Source organism: Azolla caroliniana, unplaced genomic scaffold, assembly GCF_043228905.1.
Source record: "Azolla caroliniana isolate FFs.n. ecotype wild unplaced genomic scaffold, voAzoCaro1.0.p SCAF_6, whole genome shotgun sequence".
NCBI lineage: Eukaryota > Viridiplantae > Streptophyta > Polypodiopsida > Salviniales > Salviniaceae > Azolla > Azolla caroliniana.
The window spans coordinates 1760119-1784531 of NW_028230441.1; the positions used below are offsets into that span (position 1 = coordinate 1760119).

Here is a 24413-nt window from a genome sequence, read left to right on the forward strand (position 1 = left end):
ATTGTATTATTTCCTCTTTTCCATTATACTTTGAACTATTTTCTTGTAGTTCTATTCATATGCGCCATGGAAGCTTTCAAATTCATCATTGCTAAGAAAAGATTGCCAAAGTTTTAGAACTTTTCCTTACGTGAATGCACATTCATTTTTGTTCACCTTTGTTGTATTTTCATCCCAAAGTCTTTTACAACAATCTTTTATGTATTGTTTCATTTTTTCCATTACATTTTGTGGTATTTTCTAGTCATTCTATCCATATGCACCATGGGAGCAGGAGCTTTCAAATTCATCATGCACAATAAATAAATTGTCCAGAGTTGTAGGTCTTTATCCTTGCATGAATGCACATCCATTTTGTTCACCTTTGTTGTATTTTAGTCCCAATCCTAAAGGCTTGTACAACAATCTTTGAACAGTTGAGATTGCACCAAACCTGTTCTGACGGGTTGGTAAACACACCAAGAGTAGAGTTTATTAGGCTTGAGCACCTGTGCCATTAAACCATACACCACCTGCTCCTGGCCATGTGTTTTAAAACGTTTTTTATTGGTGGTAGCATTTCGGGTGAGATTTCTATAAATGTGTCCTTAAGCCTATCTCATGAAGATTTTTGGCCATGTATTTTAAAATGTTCTTGATTCGTGTCAACATTCAGGGAGACATTCCTATAAATGTGTCCTAAGCTTATCCCATGGACATCCACCTTGACCTCTTGCTTATCCCATGAATATTTCACACGATGTCTTTTCATAGGGTTTCGGGTGTGTATGGTGTTTGCTAATTTCAGAAAACCTCTGCCACAAATAACATATAAATCATCATCACTGAGGATATGGGGAAAAAACCAGTAATTCAAATTGTTCGCTTAAAACATAAGTTTGATGTTTGAATAAACCCTTCTCATTAGATGAACCATTAAAAGCTAAAACATTACACTAGTAGAATGAAAAACATTACACTTTTCTCAGGTTTACCTTGAGATAAACCACAACCTTAAGTGTATATACAAGAGAGTTTATTACAACTTCACTAGGTGTTACAAATATAAACACCATAACAGTAGACACGTGCTCGTAGTATCCTTAAGATGGGATTCATAAAGTAGGTAGATTGATAGTAGACACTTTCATATGTTGCTTGGAAAGCATTGAAATCATATCTCATACATACCTTCCCCGAAGAAGGGCAAGATTGCGCTTGCTCTAGTGTCTGGCATGTAATAGCTATAGGGACAAAAAGTGAAACAATTAGAGGGAAATCAAACATGTGTTACTTAACATTAATCCTAAGAAATAAATCAACAACAATTGCAAATATTGAAATGGTATCAATTCTGACTCTTACTTTGACCTTGATGGAGGGTAAAAGTGAGGACCCTCGTCAAGGCCCTCACATACAACCTCACCACAATCAGTTCGGTAGCAAACAATCCCCGTTGATTCATCTATAAAGACGTTAGGAACATCGCTACAATTGTCATCATTAAGGACCTGAACAAACACATCAATATATCAGATGGTATACAACGGCTCATGGTTGTCTATTAAACGGTATTTCTCAGGCTTGCATCAAATAAAAAATTATTCAGATTGACCAGGATAATAGCATATGGAATATCATCACAATCAATGAACCAGTTTGCTATTCTTGCCCTCAGCATAGTTACTCTGGTGAAATTTTTGTTGCATGAGCCTTACTTTGTATATCATATATGGTCAAATGAACCTCAATAATTCACAATGTTACAGGGTCACCATTGCATTATCTTAGTACGTAGAAACCCTAAATGTTATAGAATGAAAACACATGGTATCAAAGAGTATAAACGACCCAAAATCAGTCAAGGGGCCTTTATCATGTAAAACAACCCTAAATTGTAGTTGGTATCAAAAGGATGGAGCATATATCTGTGCAATAAACCTGTCATCAAGAACTATATTATAGAAGACCCTGATTCTACAAAGTTGCTAACAGTTCTTTACCATGAGAAAAAATTCAACACCAAACTACCAAATAAAAAAACAGTAGCGAACAGCCAACAAATTTTTTAAAGTTCATTATATCATTCAAAACCACTCTAAAAACCATGCAACTGGAGATCTAGGGAAGAGAGTATCTAACCTTGGATGGGACTCCCTCAATCTTTGTTTGAGAATAGTTTGTGGCCGGGATGGAGGAGGCACTAGGTATAACACGCAAAGTGTGTTTCCCTCGAGTTTCTGATGTGAAATGACAGAACTTTGTGGCTGAGTTCCTTGATGGTTTAGATAAAGATGAACGACTGGTAATAATAGGGCATGGTGTGATGATACTTTGGATTGCCGCCATTTCTAATAATAATGATCAAAACTCCACTGTAAAAATTGATCTGCATAGAAACTAGTTCTCAATTCTTCGTAGATTAACACTAGATTATAAGGCAAAAATATCCAAACACTGATATCTACAGTACTTATCAAAACATCCTCGAGTTTCCCAAAATGACCAGACACTCCGGATGTCTGTAGTATCAGATTTATGTGCTGCCAATAGGTATTCAGGTACTTCTTGCAAAGCTAAAGGGTATTCCCGTAAATACACATGAAGTTACAGGCATTATATGGTTTTTGATCCTCTGGTTAGGTCATAAAATAGATATAAGAAAACCCTAGCTATCCATTTTCTAGACTCAAATACGCAATCTATAGAGTAGGAAACTGCCAAAACCCTAATTTCACAAAAGAAAAAAAAAAATGATAGATGCAAAAACCCTAGTTTGCCTACTTGACGCTTCTGTACACTCATGTGGGCAATTTATAAGCTCTATGAAAGCCCTAAACATAAAGGATGGAAATTAGGGTTTGATGAGATCAAACCAGGAATTATATAGCGCAAAACCCTAATTTACAGATTGGAGAATAGATGACCTGAGTATGAAAATCCTAACCCTAACCCTAACCATGAACATGACCCTATATATGGGGGGGGACAGAAACTAGCCCGGAAACTAAGGTGTGACGCGAAATCAAAACAGACGTCTCTAAGAGAAGGTGGAAACCTGTGAGCAGATTAGGAAATATATGAGCTGTCTCTGAAAATCCCAAACCTCACCGAGAGCACGACCCTGTCCATGACGACTACCCTAATACTAACTGATTATGGGAGAACAGAAACAGAAACTGACCTGGAAAGTAGAAGTCCTGCACCAGAAGACGGAGAAGAAGGGGAAGAAGAAGAAGAGATAAGGCAATTTTAACTTAAAACAAAGAAAACCTAAAAAACGCGGAAGAACGAGAGGAAGAGGAAGATAAATAAATAAATAATACATACATATATGCATGTGTGTATTATTTATTTATTTATTTATTTATTTATCTATTTATCTATTTATCTATCTATTTATTTATTTATTTATTTATTTATTTATTTATTTATTTATTTATTTATTTATTTATTTATTTATGAAACTGACCTGAATGTTTTGAGGTATTTACAAGAATAGGGCTCACCTAAAATCAAAGACGAAGAAGAAAGAAGAACCTTATGTCCACGAAAGCAAACCTCAATAATTTACTGAAACACACACACATACACACACACACACAAAATAAGGCGTTGCTTGCTCGGCACGTGAGTCTTGTGTTTTTTTTAAGTAAGGCATGCTCCACGAAATGTAAGGTTTTTTATACAACCCTTTATCATTCTATAATTAAGTTACTCTTTATGTTACGGATGTTGGAGGGCGATATATATATATATATATATATGTATAATATGAGTATGATGCGTTCGAAAGCACTCATTTACGAAGAATATAGATGTCATAGTATGATCCCTACATCTAAGTTAGCCACATGCCACAAACATTTGATTGAATGAAAGGGGATCCATTCTCCTCCTCACATACACATGAACCAAGAATATATTCATCATGTGTGTATAATTACCATCATGTTGTTGCGATCACCTTATCGACAATTCAATAAATAGGAACACCCATTTTCTTGAAAACTACTCGGGACCATAGGGAAAATCCTCAAGCGCGTCTTTTCACACTATCATACTCATTGGTTCCAATATATCTTTCATAGGAATATCGACATGCATAATCACGTTTTTGTCCTCAATACACTTTTGCACAAAACGTGAACATTGATGTTACATAAAAGAGTTTAAACTCTACATTTGTTCCAACCTCTCTAGGATGTCATTTTTATGCACCTTGGTAACCAACTATTTAGTCGTTGGTTAGTGTCACATCATTGTTATGTTAGTCCAATCCAAGTGGCATTCTTAATGTGGTTAAGAACAAACATGTTTTTGTGTGCAATGGTTGCCAGTCACAATTAAGAGGACGCAACATTCACAACAAAGCTTCTCACATAGAAGACACTACAATGGCTTACAACACGATTTTTGTATGATTTGACACACTAGTACTTTTGAAACTTGTCCTAATCTAATCTTTAGACAACGCCACTACATTGCAACACAATTATAGGTAATGACAACAAATTGTTTTCTTTAAAAAATATGTTAAGAACACATATTTTTGTACCAAACACTAGAATTTATACGGGTCCCATAAATTACAATGATGGCGTCCACAATGATCTCTAAGCTTACATTATCTAAGGATGTTGATGGAGGGAACATAATAATGATTAATTATTTGTATAATAAGGTGTTTTTCATGCTACGATGATGGTATTGTGCATCACTCTAGTCATCCATGGGTAATTGGTGAAGTGTGTTAATGATGTGTGACAATTTGGAAAGCACATATGGAGATAACTATAGGGAGGATATGATGATAAGCTACGACTTTTGTTGAGTTCTTTGTAACAAATTACAATAAACAATTTATTTTTAGTAGCACTTTACACTATTACAAGGAGCTCCATATGAGGTATAAAAATACCACAAAAAACCAATGGTGTATGAGGCTATGCACAAAAGCATTGAAAGAATATTTCAACAAGAGACGATGATGGAATGACTACTTGAGAGACTCCTTCAAGAAGAAGAATTCATTTAGAGTGAGAGTGTTGATTAAAAACGTCATGGAGCAAGAGACAACAATGCAATGGCGCCCAAAGAGAATGCTTGAAGAAGAAGAATTCATTTAGAGGGACATATCATGGTGCTAGAGATAATCATGCAATGGTTGTAGAAGAGAATGCTTGAAGAAGAAGAATTCAATTTAGAGGGACATGTCATGGAGCTATAGACAATCATGCAACGATAGTCCGAGAGAATGCTTGAAGCAGAAGAATTCATTTAGAGTGTTTGTTTGAAGACCTTAACAACATTATTTGTACACTTGAATGTCTCGAGAAAAGCAACATGCACTTCTCATTTGAGCTCATTGCTATTTTTAATGGAAAAGTCATTTCACCTTATTGGGGGTGGCATTCAATTGAGTGCTTTGTCTAATGCCCAATTTCCCTTCCTCACATCTCTTAATTTTTCTAATTTACTTATTGAAATTTAAGCTAATGAATAATCCACCACATATTGGTGAGGTAACAGGTTCACGCGTTACTACTTTTCAAATGTTCGAGAGATTCACGAGTAAAGTAAACATGCGTGCATTATAATCAAGTATGGAACCACATCGATTGAGACAAGCCTAATGAAGGTTGTAAGACTCCTAATTAGAGAGAAACTTTTGGGTCTAATGGTTACGCCTTTTATTCTCTTTCCCTATGTGCTAAAGTCCCATAATTTTGATTTGTTGCTTGCTATCAATTAGCATGGAATAAGGCGTGAAGACTAAGAACCAAGTAGTTTGCCTCTAATTAGATGTACGCCTCCCCAAACATGGCCACTATATCTTGCCTGCATTGAGTTTTCCCAAAATGACTAGCAAACTAGGATATATGAAGAAAACAATTTGCTTCTATTTCAAGGTTATTCCTTATTATATATGACACCCCCTAAAACTCAAACCTAAACCATAGATATTAGTTTGTGTAGAGTGCATTCATTAGTTATTCTCAAACTTCGAGATACTTATACTATCGTAGGAAATGGTACATTATCGTGAAGAAATGTTCAACCATTATAAAAAAAATACCAACATTGTCAAGGTGGCATAAAGTTGGTGTCACATACTTGCTACGTGAGAACCTAAGAGTGTTAAAATGTTACATCAATGACAAAAATGTAAGAGTGCTTATTGACGACCATGATAATGCTTAGTGTGTACAATAAATTGACAAAAAAACTCAAGTATAATTGACAAAAATTTGGAATATAAGTTTTTTATTGGAAACCAATTACAAAAAGATATTGCGTGCTCTAGCACAATGCAATAGCATTACCTTTATTCGTTATAGAAGCTACTCGACACATCCTCACAAATAATTTCTTATTGATTCACCACACTACCATGTTGAAATTTCGTATCTACACATTACAATGGTGTGATAAAGATTTTGTTTTCCAACATTAAGGTTTTGGGCTGATGGGTGGGGGTTCATCACAAGACTCTTATAGTTTAAGTTCAAAATCATCACGGAGGTATTTACTCCTACATAAACATCACGGGAGTATTTACTCCTACATAAACTCCTATAGTTTAAGTTCAAAATCATCACGGGGGTATTAAAATTCATTGGAGATGAAGGATTAGAACTCTTTTTAATATAGGATCATGATGGGCAATGGAAATGTCAGAGAGGAAAATAATGTTTGTCAAGTCCATGAAGCCAACTTAGACTTCGATTATTACATAATGTATTGCCTATATCATGGTGTTATCGAGAGATTATATATAACTTGATTGAAATAATTTTGTAACAACTATAATTCATTCTTGAAGATAAGTTCAATGTGAGTGAAAGGTTCCTTTGTGGGGTTCTATAAAATTAGGAGGTTTTAAGGTTCTTGATGACTTTGGATGTTTCTTTTGCATAATTTTAAATGGCCACACATAGGGATAGTCATTAGATATGACAAATACATTATTTAAGGGGATTATCTACTTCCGTAATTTGATAAAACTAGCTCTAGTAAAAAACCAAAGACAAGATAAATCATTAGGTTTCTTCGAATACTTGACGCGCTTGGGGAGAAAGTTAGGTTGGTATCGTGAGAAGTGTGCCAACAAGTGGGCCCATGTAGCTATCGATTCAGCCTTCATGGATAGAACCAAGGGCAGGATATGGAACTCATCCCTTCCCAAGCAGGTCAAAGTGTTTTTCTGGTTAATCACCCATCGGGCTGTTCCAACAGGAGAGTGGCTTGGGAATAGAGGTGGCATGAGTAGTTGCAAGGCCTGTAGTGCGAGCTTGGAGGACATCGCACATTGTTTGTGGTGCTTCCCACGAGCCCAAGAAAATTGCCTGAGGAGCTTAAGAATCTTGGCTCGGTTCGGGGTTGAGGTTCATGTATTGAGTGCATCAATCACTTGGTTGGCCACTGAATCGGCTTTGTGGTTTCAAGGGTGGAATGGAAATGGTCCTTCTTTAAAGGTGATGCAAGGAATTGTACAACCAACGCAAGGAGGTTCATTCTTCTTACATGAACGCTACGTGGACATATGGTTATTAGTGGTCAGCCTTACGGTTTGCCAAGTGTGGGTATCTAGGTGCAAGGAGACTTTCGCAGGTAAACGAACCCCACCGGCTAAGAATTTAATGATGATCTGGTTTAATCTCATTTCTACGTTACGAGGAGAGTTTGAAAGTCTTCAAGGGCCCTCTGACACAAGTGAAGAAGCTAGAGCTCGGTTCCTTCAAAATGGAGCGGTTCATCGATGCTGCAGATGGTGGATGGTAAAGCGAAGTGGAATTATCAACCACCACGGTGGTTGTTCCCTCCGAGTGTACCTAACATCTAGATGGATGCTGCCATGAGAAGTGAATGGAGAACGTCTATGATGAATTTGGGTTGTATGAGGCTCACATGGAGAGTATGCGTTCGGGTAATGCTATACACATCAAATAATGTGGTGTTTTGGAGTTGTTTTTGTTGTTTCCTCTACACATATTGTTTTCTTTTGACATGCAAGATGGCTTGTGAGATATGAGTTGAAAATTATGCTATGTACATTGCCTTAACTAATGGAAGTAGTTTTTTTTTTGGAAAAAAAAGGACCAAAGACAATACATACTCCCAGTTTAGGAATTGAGTTCTATTTACGTGAATAAATGTGTCACTATATGTTTCCATGCGATATGCATATGTGTGCTTGGAAATAACATATACTATAAACAAGAACAAAGCCATGTTTTCATTGGAAAAGGGGATAAGTAATAAATATAACAAAAGGTACATAATTATTCGAAAGAAATCAATGATTTGATCCGAGGATTCACAGGGAAGAGTGTGACATTACCCAAAAGGCACAATAAGGCCAATCCATACCCTTGGCATATGGTGGTATAAAGACCATTAGTTATGTATGTACCATGGACAAGCATACGATTTGTATGAATCACTTTGGTACGTATTGATACACCTATGCCATATGGTATCAAGTTATACACGTCATATTCTTTATTTTAATGTGTCTGAAACTTTTGCAATGTAATGGTTTCACATTGTACTTTAGCACGCAAACTCTGGGTAGCAATTGGAACAATGGTATGGGAGCTTGCATACATTTGAGTACTATAATTTCATGTTTTTTAATTTATCACATCATACAACTTTACACGATCCCCATTGAATATTGGATGGCCATGGGTGTACTTCAAATGCACTAGAGATGATACTGATACATTAACATGTAAGTGGGGCAACATGACATAGGAATAGAGACAATGAGAAAGAAAAAGACAAACAAGGACCGTGGGTTGTCATGTGCAATCCTTACATTATGAGTGGTGAGATTTGACCCTATGCATTGATTAAAATATGACTTACCAATAAGGTATGTGGGCTTAAGAGAGAGACTAAATAGGGGCCTAAGTACAAAAGTTGTCTTGATGCTCGTCTCCTCCTGAAGAAGGGATATTCATACTTTGAAGCACAAGTCTCCATGTGCAAATAAGGCAAACACATACGAGCTCAACCTTCCAAGTGTGGCACTGAAGAGAGAGATACATGCATGCATAGACACACACAAAGCTCAAACAATTTTGAGATAATGATAAGATTGTTGAGTAGAGAGGGTGATCAATCCTTACACTCCACAATGGCATCTAGTGAATTAGTGAACTTGGCAAGACAAAACCCCATGTATATATGTTACCCAATATACTACCAAATTTATATCTTATTTGTGCAATATACATTCCTTGACGTATATTTAGTTTCTTAGGGCTCTCACGGTTTATCTTCTTCTATAATAGAGGAGATCACTTAATTTGATCATTCAAGTTGGTGAGTGGAGCTACATTTACCAGACTTTTCGCTATCTAGAGGATAAACACTAAATGCATAGTTGTGGGAATGAACCTATGAGCCTATTTGGTTGGCATCTCACTTATTGAGGTGTATCATAAGGCATTTTTTTGGCACCACTTACCGAATATTGTTTAGTTCAATGATCCAAAAAGCAACGACTTTTAGTGAATTTTGACATTATTACATGAGTGTCATTGCAATGTCCCCTTCCATTCACAACACGTGAGATGACAACTTATTTCAACTTTGTAGTTGGTGGGTTCTTGGCATTTGGCTTATTGAGTTGTATAAGAAGGTCAATATTGCACTTCCAATATAGTCCACTTCAATGACTTACAAGTTACAACAACATTTGTTGGTGAATTTTGAGAATGCATAGTTGCTTACTAAGTAAATAATGGAACTTTATCTCAATAAATATGTTTGTACTCTAAGATCCCATTCAAATGTAACTCTCAATCCGTATATGTCCCAAGTACTATATTCTCCAAAGAGTCAATTCCTTGTGCAAATAGCGGTTGGTACACCCTGAAGCTCTCATCCGCCCAGTACTTGGCCATGCACACTTCTTCAATGTGGGAGTCACTAAGGGTGATGCCTAGAGACACTTGCTAAATTTAGCAAAAAAATCTATGCTTGTAGACATCAACAACACAACATTACACACCAAATCATATTGTTGAAATCTTGCATTGAAACAATGCTATACGAGACTTTAAACATCCCAATTAATTTGATCTAACATCTTCTAAGTTGATTTATAAACTTTATGATGTAGTCATAGAGCTTGACTATAAACATTCTTTCAAGATAATCCTCCTAAAATCAAGGTTTATGAACAACTTTACATAAACCCGAGATTGGAAACAATATCATTGCATAACTAATAACCAGATGTTACATATAAACTATGATTCTTATTATACATGTATTATATCCTCATTCTCGAGTTCACTTTGTTATCGAAGAAAATAATCACTGTAGCACAAGACTACTAAATTTGTGCACCAAAAGCATCATCGATGAAAATGCTAAATAAAACTCATATAATAACAATAAACAATCCTTTATGCCTATTATTTTTGTCTTCTTTTTTTTTCTTTCAAAAATAGTTATTTTTGTCTTATATCTACCTAGGCAAAGTTTGCATCGGAACTATGCAATGCACTCAAATTGACTGGCACATCAATCAATGAAACGATAAGCTTGAAACTTTGTTCTTGACAACATTATTATGAAAAAAAGTAAACTTGAAACTTGATCAATGAACCCTTCTCAAAATTCTACAAGAAGATAGAATATATAAAAGTTTACCAAGAAACAAGGGTGGAGAAGAACATGATGTGGCAATTGTCACCGAAAACAACTCATACATGACAAGTAGGACAATCGAAAAGAGCCGGAAACCTAGTGACAATGTGGGATTTGAACTTGGTACTTGAGTGGAAAGGTTCTCATGGATAGATAATTTCTACATGCAATTTTTTTATTTATGAAGTAGAGTAGAGTTCAAATGGGGGGGAGGGGGGATACCCAAAACTAGGCATGTTGCATAGCAAGAGCATCCCCAAGAGAAGAAGTCTTAGACCTTATGGGTTGTAAACTCATTGAGCTTTAGGTATTGGGGGGCCGACAAAAATGCACAAGAGATCGTCCACCTCCAGTTTTTACCGGACAAGTTAAAATGTTCGACCCCGAGTGGCGAAAGATAGAGGGGAGAGCTGCAGATGAAGGGGTTTCAAAGATAAGGCAATGCTTATTGTATTGAATGTGAGTATCCATCCATCTGCATATGCAAATGCAAGAGAGGAAAAGAAAGGAGTGAGAGGCATTGACTTTTTGATAGGGGGGGGGGGGGGGGGGGGGGGGGCTGGGTTGTCACCTCCTAGGGCTAACTAAGGCTTCTTGGAACTTGAGACTTTGCTTGGATTGTAGGGGTACTAACTACTATGTATGTATGTAAATATATACTACATACATATCTATATGTTCAGAATGTGTGTGTGTGTGTGTAGGAGTTGAAAGGAGGATATAGGGTTAGAGTTTAGAGTTTGGAGTTAGGTTAAAGTTAGTAAAGCTTAATAGTCAGGCCATTAATGTTAGGGTTACAGTAGTTGAGGTTGAGGTTAGGGTTAGGGTTAGGGTTAGACAGGTGGATTGGAGCTTTGGAGTTAGTAGTAGTATGGGTGGGGTGGGGGGGGTGCATGAATGAATGAGTGAATGATGGGTGTCTATGGCAGGCAGACATTTGTACAAGAAAATGAGAGGCAGCATGCTATGCTCTCTCTCTCTCTCTCTCTGAAGAGGATGGGTGAGGAACAAAGAAGCATGACTGCTACTTTAACTACTGCTACAGAGGAATTTCTTCTTCTTCTTCTTTTGAGACAAGAGTGAGTGAATATAATAATACTCTGTTCCACAGAAAAGAAGAAGAAGCAGAAAGCCAAACGTGAAAAAAGCTTCTCTTCCATTTGTATAGCACACACACGCCTTCTTCTCTTCCCGCCTTCTACCTCTCAAAGAGCCAAAAAAAAAACACCAGGGAAACAGAGAAAGCAAGAAAACAGCTCTTAAAGAGTTATTCTAATGCTATACATATCTACTGTATTGTAGTAATTTGTATACATATACTGCTACTACATACACACACGCTCGTGGGTACTTTTTTTGACAAGGTTTTTTTCTTCCTCTTCTTGAGCCCTGCTCCATATACAGAGAGAGAGAGAGAGAGAGAGAGAGAGAGAGAGAGAGAGAGAGAAAAGAAGAGAACAGGGGAGAGGCAGCTTTGTTTATTATCTTTTGGGTACTCTGCTGTCTCTCTCTCTCTCAACGATATAAAATTTCTTCATGACTTACTTATTCATGGCAGAAACCCTGTTCCTCAGATGTTGTTTTCCCTTCTCTCGTCTTTGAGTAAGAACCCTCCTCTGCTGCTTCTCCATTTCTTCTTTCTGTCTCTGTATCTCTCTGTCTCCCTCAGCCATAGAGGAAGCTCTCTGCCTTCTTTTCATTTACAACAATGACAAAGGCAGACTCCTTCCAATTACCAACCAAAAGAGAGGTCTCTGTATCATATACCACATAAATGCATTCAAACTGCATTCTCATTCATAGTCATATACACGTACTTATACCTAGACAACTTATATGCAAGCTTATACATACACATACATGCGTACTGTATCTGCACGTTGCCTTGTCTCAACCTGTTCTCCTTGGTTTGCAGAATGTAGTGCTGAAGGTATTCATACATTGTGAACAATGCCAGAAGCAAGTCAAGAAGGTCCTTAAGAAGTTGGATGGTAGAGTAACATCATTTTCATATTTATTATCCCATTGATTAATGCATTTAGCATCACTAGCAATAACATCATGTAGCAGTATAACATGGAATCACTGGAAACGTTTTAGAATCATTAGCTATAATTAATGGCAGCTTTAACTTAGCACACAACAATTAATGGATATGCCTCCTTGCAATGTTATGTTATGTTATGCTAAGCTTAGTCTCTGCATTTTCAATGGCTAGAACACTGGGAATTGTAGGTCATTCCATTCTTAGGAGTTATGATGTACATATGCCTTGCTTTATGTAGCATGGATAGGTAATAGAATTATTAGCAAATAAAAATATAATTAAAATAATCAATGACAACATCTAGATTCAACTGCCTTCATTAATGGAAGCATAATTATCAGCAAGCAATCACTGAAAATGGAAGGCTATGTCACGCCTTAACTTACCTTATGATTTCTCGTCATGTCATGTCATGTGATTTCATGCATTGCTATCTAATGTAATTTCATGCTATGCAAGGTCTGGTCATGTTATCTCGAGTGCCATGATATATGGTCTGTGAGCTATGCATCTTTCATTGGTGAGCAATCAGAAGTTATGTGACACTTTTTACAGGGATAGAATCCATTGTGATCGATGCCGAGCTCAGCAAGGTATCAGTGGTTGGGACTGTCCCTGCAAGCACCCTTGTTAAGAAGCTAGGTAAAGCAGGCAAATTTGCAGCACCGTGGAGCCCTATCCCTGCCTCTTCCTTCATATCAGCATCAAATAGAGATCAAAAGAAAGATCACTTCCCCAACATCACAAACATTAACAAAGTTTCAGCGAAGCAGCTCCTGGATTATGATACCATCGCCATGCCCAAAATGAGTAGCACCCATGAGAACATCCCGAGGATTAGCAATTTTGCCAACAACTTGAATGAACAAAACAACAAGTATCTTAACTACATGTTAGGGTCTGATCTGAATGATCTTAACAACAGTACTACTATTAACAGTAACAAGAAAGTTAAAGGGGGGAAAAGAGTTCCATTCGGAGGAGCTTCAGGTGTAGGGGTAGGAGGACCTTTGTTTCTTTCTCATCATGTTCATAATAATGACCTCTTCATGAACACTAATAATACTAATCATGCCATGGTATCTTCCAAGATCATGAGCATTTCGGGCTATAGGAACAGTATGGAGTCTGTAGAGTTTGCTACTAGCATGTTTAGTGATGAGAATGCCAATAATTGTAGCATAATGTGAATCTGCCTAGCCTCATCCATCTCATCAGTTCACATCAACAGAACACACTAGAAAAAACAAAATATTTTAGTTTTCTTGGGTGAGCACCGAGTGCTGTGGTCTTACCTCCTTTGTTATTCATAGCATTGTTTTATAAGTCTGTTTTTATGTAAGTGCTTTACATGTCATATTTGCTTGACAATGCTGAAACTTTACAATGTATACACAAGTAATTCAATCACTGATACTAGTTTCTTGTTTCAATCAGTCATAACATATACTAGTTAATGAGGGCTTCTGAGTAACAGTGTGTATCGTAGTAGTGATCTCAGTGGCTATCCTTGTGTAAGTTATATTCTCATAGATTCCCATGGGGTTGAACATATCCCTTTGGTAACGACCTTTATAAATTGTGATATTGTTGTATAAATCTATGGAGTGTGATACCAAAATCTAAAGAAGATTAAAATGTCAGTACTTGTTTAACAGCATTCATGATTTACAGATTCTACAAAGTAATTCTTGATGGGTACTCAAGGTACTATCAGAGAGGCCAGAGTTAAACTGTAATTGTGTTGACAAGTAATGCAAGTAACCCAGTTCTTGGCACTATTTTTCCTGTACCATTGCATTGCATTTCTCTTCTGACAGTGACTATCATAGGTCTACCTGGCTCAAGCAAAGTGATTACTCAAAAGCATAGGAAAAGGAAAAATTAAAGACACTTCAAAATCTTTACAAAAGTTAGTGATGTTCACATTTTTTTAATACATATACAAAACAATCCTCGGTTTTAATAAAACTGAGTCATGAAGTGATAATCTTTTCAAATTAGAGAATTGTCATGTGCAGTGAAATTATGCAGCTTATACTTGTCTTTAAAAGCAAATGTGATTGACAATTGAAATTATGCCTCTTACACTTGTCTTAACAGGCAATAGTGATGAACCAATAATGTTCATTGCAATCAATGTGGCTTGCTAAAACACTTGTGACAATGCAATGTGGCTGGGGAAGCAGCCAAAATCATCAATCAGTCTTGCAGGAACAAGTAGTGTTTATTGCATTGTAACCATACGTGCAGTGCAGACTAACCTTAGTTAGCAGTTTGTAAGGTCAAATTGAAGAAAGCATAAATCTGTCTAGAGAATAATCAACAATTAAGAGCGGTTCGTAGGTAGAATAGATAATTCAGTTCATTTCTAAATCACATGACAACCCACGCACATATGCACAAATCACATAGCAAAGATAAAATTGCCTGTCAGCAAATAAACAGAAGATTAATTGACCACCCAATGAAGCCTGACCATGTATTCTTTAAGTCAAAAGTAAATTCCAGGAGAAAATTTGGACCAATGGAACCCATTCGCAAAAAGTCTGAATTGGTCAAGGCCAATCAAATAGTCTCCATCAGGAAATGTACAAACTCCTGTTCGGAATTGATCAAATAAATTATTTTAGACAAAATATGACTGAAAGGGTCCAACTGAAGCAAGTGGCATCTTTACAATTACATCTCATCACTCCATCATGTTTTGTGTATTGTAGCTGACAGCTTCTTGCCAAATCAGTTCCTTGATGTGGTCCTCTGTGAAAGAAGGTTGCTCAAAATCAAAGTTGAAAGGTGCATGGCAACTGGGCTCATCATTAATGTCATGAAGACTAGCAAGATATGGGTGACTTAAAGCTTCCTCAACTGCAAAAACATAATAGAACATATGCATTAAATCTATACATATGGAAGGTTTAGCCAGTGCTAATAGATATAGACTGGAATGGATGTGGACATCCTTTCTATAACACTTGTTCTTAATACCGCAAAATACTTTTAGCATTTTTGGGATAGATTCCATAATATCTATAAGCAGTACTACAGTGTTGATTTAAAACTTTTATGAGAACTTGACAGTATTCTGGAAAATATCCAAATACATGGGGGTATTTTGGGCATGTTTTCTTTCCATTTCCTTAACCGCATTACCTGTTATACGTCTTGCTGGATCAAATAATAGCATCTTGTCAATGAGATCTATAGCTTCTGCATTAATGTGAGGAAACTTTTGAGAAAGTGGTTGACGATCATAGTGAGGGAGCTGCCTCACATACCTACGAGCATTGTCACTCCTCAAAAACCCAAGGTCTGCATCGCTTGGAGACCCAATCAGCTGCATGCCAAAAAATAATCATTATTATCCAAAACAACGAATGTGCAATGGGTGGAACAATCATCAATTTCTAAGAGTGCATTACGGTTACCAAACTTGAGACTATATTCCTCCAAAACCTAGTAATCATTATCTACCTAACATCATACTGCAAAACCAAGTAACGTTTTTAACTACTTAAGACCATACACAAGACTATGTATAAAGCTAATATATGGTTCAGCCAAAAAGGAATATTGCCCCTAATCCTAGTCCTCTTTTTAGCATTCTTATCGGGGGAACCAATGATTAACCTTTACAATTTAGGATTCTATACTCAAATATTCTGCAGGAGTCACCAACGTGAAACCTAGCAACCATATGTAATACACGCATACCTGTGTGATCAAATTGAGCTGCTGGACATAATCTCTTCCTGGAAAGAGGGGTTCTCTTTTCAAGATCTCCATAAAGATGCAGCCCACTGACCAAATATCAATGGCTGCAGTGTATTCAGAACAATTCAGGAGCAGTTCAGGGGCTCGATACCAGCGTGTCACCACATACTCAGTCATGAAGTCTGTCTCAGATGTTGTTCGTGCAAGCCCAAAATCACATATCTTTAGGTCACAGTTAGCATTTAGAAGTAAATTGCTTGGCTTCAAGTCACGATGTAGAATATTTGAGGAGTGAATATATTTCAGGCCACGTAACAGCTGGTATAAAAAGTACTGCCCAAAAAGAACACTAATGTAAGCTTGACCTTTGTACATCATTATGTTATGTTTAATGCAAACAAAGAAATGCTTGATTCCTAAGCAGCAAATGATTATCTTGTCTTGGGCAAGAAGTGTTGGGTGGCTGATGTTGTATGGTACCAACACTCATCAGTTTTTTGTGATAAGAGAAATTTCAGTAATCAATCATTTATGCACAAAAAGAGAAACAAAGACCCAAACCTGACAATGATCTTCTGTCAATGGCTGATTGGATTTGATAATTTGATGAAGATCTGTATCCATGAGCTCATAAACAATATATACATCATTGAAATGGCTCCTATCTGGAGGTTGAATGATGTCTCTTATCGCAATTATCTGCATCACAACACATCTGTCACTGGTCAGACTAGCAGTCTACTCATTGTGAATTTAATACTGGAGTTTGAGTGATTGTTTATATGTATAAACATACACGTAGGTATTTTGCTAACAAATAGTACACAATAGTCTCATCGAGGCATCGTCATCCCTCACAGAATACCACACTCACTAATTAGTAAGAAATCCATGAAGCTTCAAAATCTAATACCCCAAAACTGAAATCTGAAGCAATCACTATCTTCCTTGGACTCTATTAAGCATGTATATACTGCAATGAAACTTTATTAAGCATTCATGTGCACCCACCTCCAGAACTGTAATTGCAGATGAGCTCAACACACTTAAATGTTTTATCCTCTGAATGCTAATCTTTCCACACAAGACATCTAAAATGCAGAGACTTAATAACATCCAACTAACAACCAAAAAGAAGCTTCAAGAGAAGAAGCACAAGAAGGTGAAGAGCCTACAAGTAGAACATGTAAATTTAGACCTCTATTATTTGCAACAGCCCAACATTCATTTTGTAATATGCATTAACTCTTTTTGAAATCAATTCAAATCAACGTAGATCCAGTGTTTCCCGTTAAATTGGAGCGAAAGGTATCATACTTCTTTAAATTTTAGTCTAAATCTAGTTTCCGTAGTTGGTATACATGTCAAAATTCAAACATCTGTTTGATTTCCATTACTTATGGCTCAATTTTTCAACCAAGCTTATTGAGATAGGCCAAATTGGGAATGCTTCCTACCCGTCTATATGTATATCAAATAGCTTGAAATCATGAATAGATAATGTAGCATATTCGTTTCTAATATTCAAGGAAACTTGATAGTGTTAATAATTTTACCAGAAGGCCAATTATTGTCCCCTCCCCCACCCCCAAAAAAATCTTACCACATTAGCTGCAATGAGTCGATCGACCAGCTGAAACCTCGAAGGTTTTTTGAGCATAAAACCAGATAGGTGCTTTTCAGTTACTGGCCTTAGAAAAACATGGATGATATCATTCAACCATAAACTACTAGTGAACTACCCTTCCAAAGTTGTTCTCAAGGCAACGTTCAAAACTCTGTGATAAAGACGATCAAAATCCTCAAATTACCTACTCACCCCCTTTTAATGGACTAGGCTCAGGGGATACACCTTGTAAATAGCATCACAGACCAAGGACAGCTCAACTTCTTCTTTTTCTCTACGTTAGGACATAAAAATATAACGCACAAAATACCAGTTTTGTACATTCAGTGGTAGAACAACTATCTAAGCCGTGAGTAATGCCTACATGCTCCGATTGTCCTTCATGAAGTGACCCAAAGCCAGTGAAGAAAATAATAATGATTCCCTGAGCTGGCTCCAAAATTATTAACAAAAGGGAGGAAATGGACTGAGTTTAATTGTTTTATGTGCATGAGACTCTGCATTAAATTTGACAATTAGAAACTGTTAAAATTTCAACTTATTGGCCATTACATTTGGGGTTCTTATTGGCTCAAAGAGGTTTGAGTGCCACTAGAAACTGAAACTGTTAAAATTTCAACTGAACCCCAGAGAGTGGTGTGCAAGTGATCCTGGAGTCCTAAATCGAGAACAGGATTTTTTTATCTTCTCATTCATTCAGAAATGTAGTAAAAGATTCATACTTGCAAGGCTCATAGATTATAGAAAGTGTCCAGCTAGCCCATACGTTATATGTAATAACAATATCCCAAAAATATTTAGCTCCTAGAAACAACTCATTATTTAACATATGATCCACTGCACTCTTTAAGCTATGGTCATGACCCTGAAACCCAAAGGTCTACATTGAATCCCCTCATGATAACAAATAAAACAATGAAGATGAGGTTAGGACTGGCATGAGAAGGCAGTGCTTAGAGATATGATATGAGCTCCATTCATCTTCTGTAGTAAGTTCATGAAGCTTCTGCAGATCCTCCTTTGGATTGGACAATTATCCTTCTTAGTTGCTAGACACATACAACAAAGCAAACTGAATTTTGCTAAGCCTGGATGATTTTGGTTCAACAAATTGCTTGTATTGATCTAGATAGCTGCTGCGTCTTCTGCACTCTGATAGCTAAAACTGGGTGGGGGTCCACTTTTACCAAGCAATGCCACAAACTCAAATATTTACAAGGGCAGCAACTCCCTTACAGAAATTAGCCATAAAATCCACAACCTAGGTATGAGTCCATGATCACCAAAAATCATTCAAAGACAAGTGATTCACAGAGTTTGATTGCAACCAGTACCCTCCTCTCCTCAAGGGACCAACCATCTAGGAGAGTGATGCACCCAAGCATTCTATACGAACCCCCCCTCCCTCTGCATAATTGAACAGACAGAGTAAGCACATATGTCCATACAACCCAAAGTTACTAAGCAAAAGCTTTACTAAAATGGATGAGGAATCTTTGCTAAAAGCTAGAAGAGCTAGGTCAATTCCGAGAATGCACATAAGAAAAGGAGAAACAAACAGATTGGAAATTCAAAAAACCTGATTCGCATAGGTTGTTTTACACCAAACTTAAATGGGAAACTATAGAATCTAGATCTGAAAATTGTTGCTTCCAGTTGTCAGAAATGTGAAAGAGAGCCAGTAATATAAACTAAAAAGAACTGAATTGGACATCAATTAGAAAAACTCCTTGATGACTACAGGCTCCTATCTTTAGGGTACATGTAAAAAGAAATATAACTGGCTGAAAATATATAACATGCAATTATATTTATGTCATCACCTTTTAAATGCTTGTTCCTGTGAATATTGAGATAAAAATTTCACATAATGCAAAATAAAAACTTAGGGAATAGACAAACAACTGTACGTTTTCATGATCCATGTGACGTAAAAGCTTGATTTCGCGTAGGGTACGTTTTGCATCAATTCTGTTATCAAATGCATTTCCAATCTTTTTAATTGCCACCTCCTCCCCAGTTTCTCGATTGATAGCCGAGCTAAAAAGAGACAGAAGGCCACAATATTAAAAAAACAGAATTATGTTTTTTTTATTACAATAGAGAATAGACTTCAATAAAATATGTGAAATTATCAAAGACGTAATGAACCAAAAAGAAACTGAGCACATCCATACATCCAATTCTTAATTTCCTAAAATTGACAAAATTGATACAACAGCTTTAGTTTCATCATGCATCATCTATTTTGCAAAACAACTATATCACTCTGAATCACTATATTCTGTTTCTATAACTATCACAGTATCCCCATACAGCCCAACATCTTGAACCTTGCATAGTGTCCGCTTACAAGCTGTTATACATTACTTGTATACATGTCAAAACATCTATGTAGTTCTAGATTACTACATTTTTATTCTTCTATTTCTATCTCACAGTATCCGCATGATGCCAAAGCTTATTTACATGTCGAAATAACCACATAATTCCTAAATTTTACATTTAATTCTTCAGTTTCCCAAAGTTATCCACATACAAACCATCCTGCCTCCTTCACTTCCCGATTTAGCTGTATAATTCTGAATCAGTACATATTCGATTTCCAAAGTTACCCTCCAAAGTTACCCAGTATAGAAACCCATCAGGTCTCGTTTACTCATCGAAACAACTGTATGGTTCTGAAACACTACATTTCTTATTCTAAAGCATTACCCATCATGCCTTATCTTCTTGACAAAGCAACAGTGTGGTTCAGAATAACTAAATTTTCTTTTTCCAAGGTATTAACGATCATGCCAAATTTTATAGTCAACACAACTATATGGTTCTGAATCATTATATTTTCCTTCACTTTAAGTTATGAAATTTCTCCTTATTTGCTTGTCCAAACAACAGCTACTTGATAACGTACCATTTCACTTCTCCTTATTTTCTTATCAAGTATGGTTCTGAATCACTACGTACTTTTCTTCTATATTATAGCCCATCACAGCTCATTTACTAGTCAAATTTATTGTATGACTCTGAAGCACTGCATTTTCTTCTTCTAAAGTTACTTGATAACGTCCCATTTCACTTGTCAAAACAACTGTATGTTTCAGAAAAGCTACTTTTCCTTCCTCTGAAATTACCCATCATACCTCGCTGACTTGTAAAGAACCACCCAAGACATCTGTACAGTTCCAAATCACTACATGTCTTTCTCGCATACAAATCATCACAAAAATGAGGTTATAAATCATATATAATCTTTTTTACTTCTTTCTCACATACAGACCACTACTGTAAAAGAAGTAAAGAAGAAAATATAGTGATTAATAACCATATTTTCATGTTCTTTGGCATGTAAGAAAAACATTTATAGAGGAAAAGCACATAGTGATTCTCAGATACAAATCCCCATACAAAATCGCCACAAAACCATAGTGATTCTCAGCAATCTGGTTAAGGAATGCTAGCATTTCCAAATCCCTGCATGGTGTTACTGTATTTGTATTTCTCACATACAAACCATCATGAAGGAAAATTTATGGTTGCGAAACTGATCTAAAATAAGAAATCTAAAGAAATGGCAGAAAATTACCAAACAATGCCATAAGCTCCCCGGCCAATGGGACGAAGGGGCGGAACATACTTGTTTGTGACTTCGAAGAGATTTCCAAATATGTTATACTTTATATAGGCACCGCCATAGGTAGGCACACCTTGAATGTTACCTTCAGCAGATGAGGAAGCCATGTTATTGTGATCAAAAGCCTAAATTAATAAGGCGTAAATACCTGTGTGATAGAGCTGCAAAACCCTAAATCTCTGTATAATAGAAAGGAAACGGCCTAAGCACCTGTAATATAGTAGAAAAACTCTAAAGTTGGTGGAGAATAGAATGGCAAAACCCTAAATCTGTATAGGATAGACGAGTAGATCGAGCGCCAAGCTAGCAAAGCTGTGACTAAATCTGTATCGACTATAAGTGAAACCCCCTTAAAAATGCGTATAATAGAATAGAAAACGCCTCAGCCTGTGTATCATGGAACTGGAAATATCTAAATCTGTGTACGACAGAGTAGCGAACCCTTAAATCTGTGCAGAATGGACCACCACAACCCTAGCGGAAGCCAGCAGATCAAGTCTCAAATCGCAAAACCTGTGTAGAATGCAATTGCATAACCCTAAATCTGTGCAGTCTAGAGAGTGACAAGCCCCCTAGATCTTAGTCATTCTAGCAGAAGAGAACACCGTACTGATAAGCTACCTGAAGAATGGACAGACACCCTCTTGTCCTCTGCTATGGAGGGGGTGCCAGAAAGGAATGAATGGATTGAAGGGAAGGAAAACCCTAGCTAATATATGTCTGCAAACAGAGCTTGGCTCTGCAGGTATAAAAGAGGAAGACGCTTTCGTAGATGCTAAGACAGCAGAGCAAGCACACTAACAGTCAAACAGACGTGTATGTATGTATATATATATACATACATATGTATGTATGTATGTATGCATGTATGTATGTACGTATGTATGTATGTATGCATGTAGCTGAAAATGCACGTGGGCAATTTGTCTTCCATTTGACTAGTAGTGATAAGCCATAGCCATGGAGTCTAATGTTGTTGGCGGCTCCTGCTCCTGCTGCTGCTGATGATGATGGTGCCCGAGTGGGTCATGGATGGCCTCGATGACCTGCCACTCCCGACCATCTCCGGTCAATAAGACTCCGATCAAGAGTCTCCGTCTGGTCACTAGATAGCTCCCCTTGAGAGCGAGTTGTAGAACCGGCCGAGTCGAGCCCACCTCGTCCGCTACCCCGAGCCTTGTACTCTCTTCTTCATCGACCTCCCCGGAAGTTCCGCACTCGTATCGTAACAACTTGACTTGAGATTGTGGGTTGGGTGCCACATTGATTCCATGCGCACCCTCGAGTTTGCGCTTTGAACCCCCTAAAGCATTGACTCACTCAAGGAACGCATGCCTTGTCGGGTGCCCACATCAATCCCATCTGCACTCTCGAGTTTGCACTCTAAAACCTAAAACATTGACTTGCTTATAGGAACACATGGCTCATCGGGTGCAATATCGACTCGAGGTGTAGTCTCCAATCGATAGTTTGAACACCCTATATGTATTATAGGCTCGTCTAGTAAAATAATCACTTCGAGTTTTTTTTTTCCAAACAACATATTCTTCCATTAGTTTTAAAATGGCATATTAGATACAAAATACAAAATAGAGAAGCGACAATTCTTCCCAACCCGTCTTGTGTAAGACAATGGCTAGCCATTGATCTTTCATTTGATAGAAATGATTGAGCACTTCCTCAATTTTCCCCATTCTCAGCATCTCGAGTATCACCACAGACTTTCAAGCCAGAACCAAGTACAAATGTATTTGGCAAGATATTATGTGTTTGCATTTCCTTCATGAGGTTTAGTGCTTCCTCACCATGCTCATGGTCTACATCTTTGACTGGCAACTTGTCAAAAACTCGACGTGCTACTTCAATCAATCCAATTGCCAACAAGAAGATCTTTGTCAAATCCTTAATTGCTTCAAGTTTTGTGGGGTTTTAATCTTTATTTGGCGTGGTTTCTAATTTCAACTTCAAAAGGGATTTGATAGAATGATGGCATTCATTGGGTGAAGAATCAAAATTGGGCACGATATTGATATGAGTTCTTCTCTCGGGTGTAGTATCAATGCAAATTTCCTATTAGAACCGCAACATTATCAAACCTATTTCTTCTTAGGGTGTATTAAAAACGTGGATTCTTGTTTGGATACAATAGCAATACAAGCTCTCCATCGGATGACAAGTGCAATATGTATTATGATACAATATCTGTGTTGGTTAGTAAATGTACAACTATTCGCATGAATCCCTCCTCCTCGATGGAAGTGCCACCCATCCCAATCTACGAGCAATAGTTAGGATGTAGCTCGTATCTTTGTGAAGCGATTCATATGTCAATTAGCATGTAGTTTGGGTAACCGTTGGGCTCATATATGTAAGCAGAAGTGTGCTTTATTGCTCATTCTACTCTTCATATTCATTGGTCATGGATATGTCAATATCTACGAATGGGTTATATCTTACTCATGGGCTCCCGACCCATCAATGTGTTGTTACCATTGAGCATAGTTTGGAATATGTTGAAGCTTCCAAGTGTCTACTTGGTCTTGGATTGGGACATATGGTTGGGTTGGCATGACACATAAGTTTTGTTCCGTTTACTAACACGATTAGTTTACTGGTGTTAAGTACACAATTAGAAGATATTCCCCAAATACTTAATGATTATTCGTGTTGTGACCCAACTTCTGTCATAGCCTATGTTTATGTGCCCTTTGGATTCATTGACCAAAAGATTGGGTTTATGTGTT

At 37.1% G+C, this 24413-nt stretch overlaps 3 protein-coding genes across 4 annotated transcripts; 1 reads left to right on the forward strand and 2 right to left on the reverse strand.

The window, feature by feature from the left end:
• Nucleotides 1-941: 941 nt before the first annotated feature.
• On the reverse strand, nucleotides 942-2536 carry LOC147862473 (uncharacterized). Its single transcript, XM_087321877.1, has 3 exons — nucleotides 2122-2536; nucleotides 1345-1490; nucleotides 942-1223 (listed from the first exon to the last, which is right to left on the reverse strand). The coding sequence occupies exons 1-3, from the start codon at nucleotides 2326-2328 to the stop codon at nucleotides 1154-1156; spliced, it is 423 nt and encodes a 140-aa protein (XP_087178003.1). The 5' UTR covers nucleotides 2329-2536; the 3' UTR covers nucleotides 942-1153.
• A 9711-nt stretch (nucleotides 2537-12247) lies between these two features.
• On the forward strand, nucleotides 12248-14120 carry LOC147862474 (uncharacterized). Its single transcript, XM_087321281.1, has 3 exons — nucleotides 12248-12397; nucleotides 12563-12638; nucleotides 13250-14120. Exons 1-3 carry the CDS (start codon nucleotides 12356-12358, stop codon nucleotides 13882-13884), a joined length of 753 nt encoding a protein of 250 aa, XP_087177407.1. The 5' UTR covers nucleotides 12248-12355; the 3' UTR covers nucleotides 13885-14120.
• A 1008-nt stretch (nucleotides 14121-15128) lies between these two features.
• LOC147862475 (mitogen-activated protein kinase 4b) lies at nucleotides 15129-22438 on the reverse strand. 2 transcript variants are annotated; one of them, XM_087321278.1, is made up of 7 exons: nucleotides 21622-22438; nucleotides 19946-20075; nucleotides 16970-17107; nucleotides 16409-16741; nucleotides 15848-16031; nucleotides 15381-15562; nucleotides 15129-15295 (listed from the first exon to the last, which is right to left on the reverse strand). In XM_087321278.1, the coding sequence occupies exons 1-6, from the start codon at nucleotides 21774-21776 to the stop codon at nucleotides 15387-15389; spliced, it is 1116 nt and encodes a 371-aa protein (XP_087177404.1). In that variant the 5' UTR covers nucleotides 21777-22438; the 3' UTR covers nucleotides 15129-15295; nucleotides 15381-15386. The 2 variants fall into 2 exon arrangements, with proteins under 2 accessions (XP_087177404.1, XP_087177405.1); XM_087321279.1 differs by having other exon boundaries at nucleotides 15375-15562.
• Between the last annotated feature and the right edge of the window lie 1975 nt (nucleotides 22439-24413).

Bases quoted from the DNA above. Each gene is read 5' to 3' on its own strand.
- LOC147862473 (XM_087321877.1), bottom strand. From the start codon at position 2,328: ATGGCGGCAATCCAAAGTATCATCACACCATGCCCTATTATTACCAGT. The intron at 1,491-2,121 runs GTTAGATACTCT...GTGTTTGTTCAG, and splicing joins TTGAGGGAGTCCCATCCAAG to GTCCTTAATGATGACAATTG. The intron at 1,224-1,344 runs GTAAGAGTCAGA...TTGTCCCTATAG, and splicing joins TACCCTCCATCAAGGTCAAA to CTATTACATGCCAGACACTA.
- LOC147862474 (XM_087321281.1), top strand. From the start codon at position 12,356: ATGACAAAGGCAGACTCCTTCCAATTACCAACCAAAAGAGAG. The intron at 12,398-12,562 runs GTCTCTGTATCA...CTTGGTTTGCAG, and splicing joins AATTACCAACCAAAAGAGAG to AATGTAGTGCTGAAGGTATT. The intron at 12,639-13,249 runs GTAGAGTAACAT...CACTTTTTACAG, and splicing joins GGTCCTTAAGAAGTTGGATG to GGATAGAATCCATTGTGATC.
- LOC147862475 (XM_087321278.1), bottom strand. From the start codon at position 21,776: ATGGCTTCCTCATCTGCTGAAGGTAACATTCAAGGTGTGCCTACCTAT. The intron at 20,076-21,621 runs GTAATTTTCTGC...GTCTCTTTTTAG, and splicing joins GGAGCTTATGGCATTGTTTG to CTCGGCTATCAATCGAGAAA. The intron at 17,108-19,945 runs GTACAGTTGTTT...GTTGTGATGCAG, and splicing joins GTCACATGGATCATGAAAAC to ATAATTGCGATAAGAGACAT.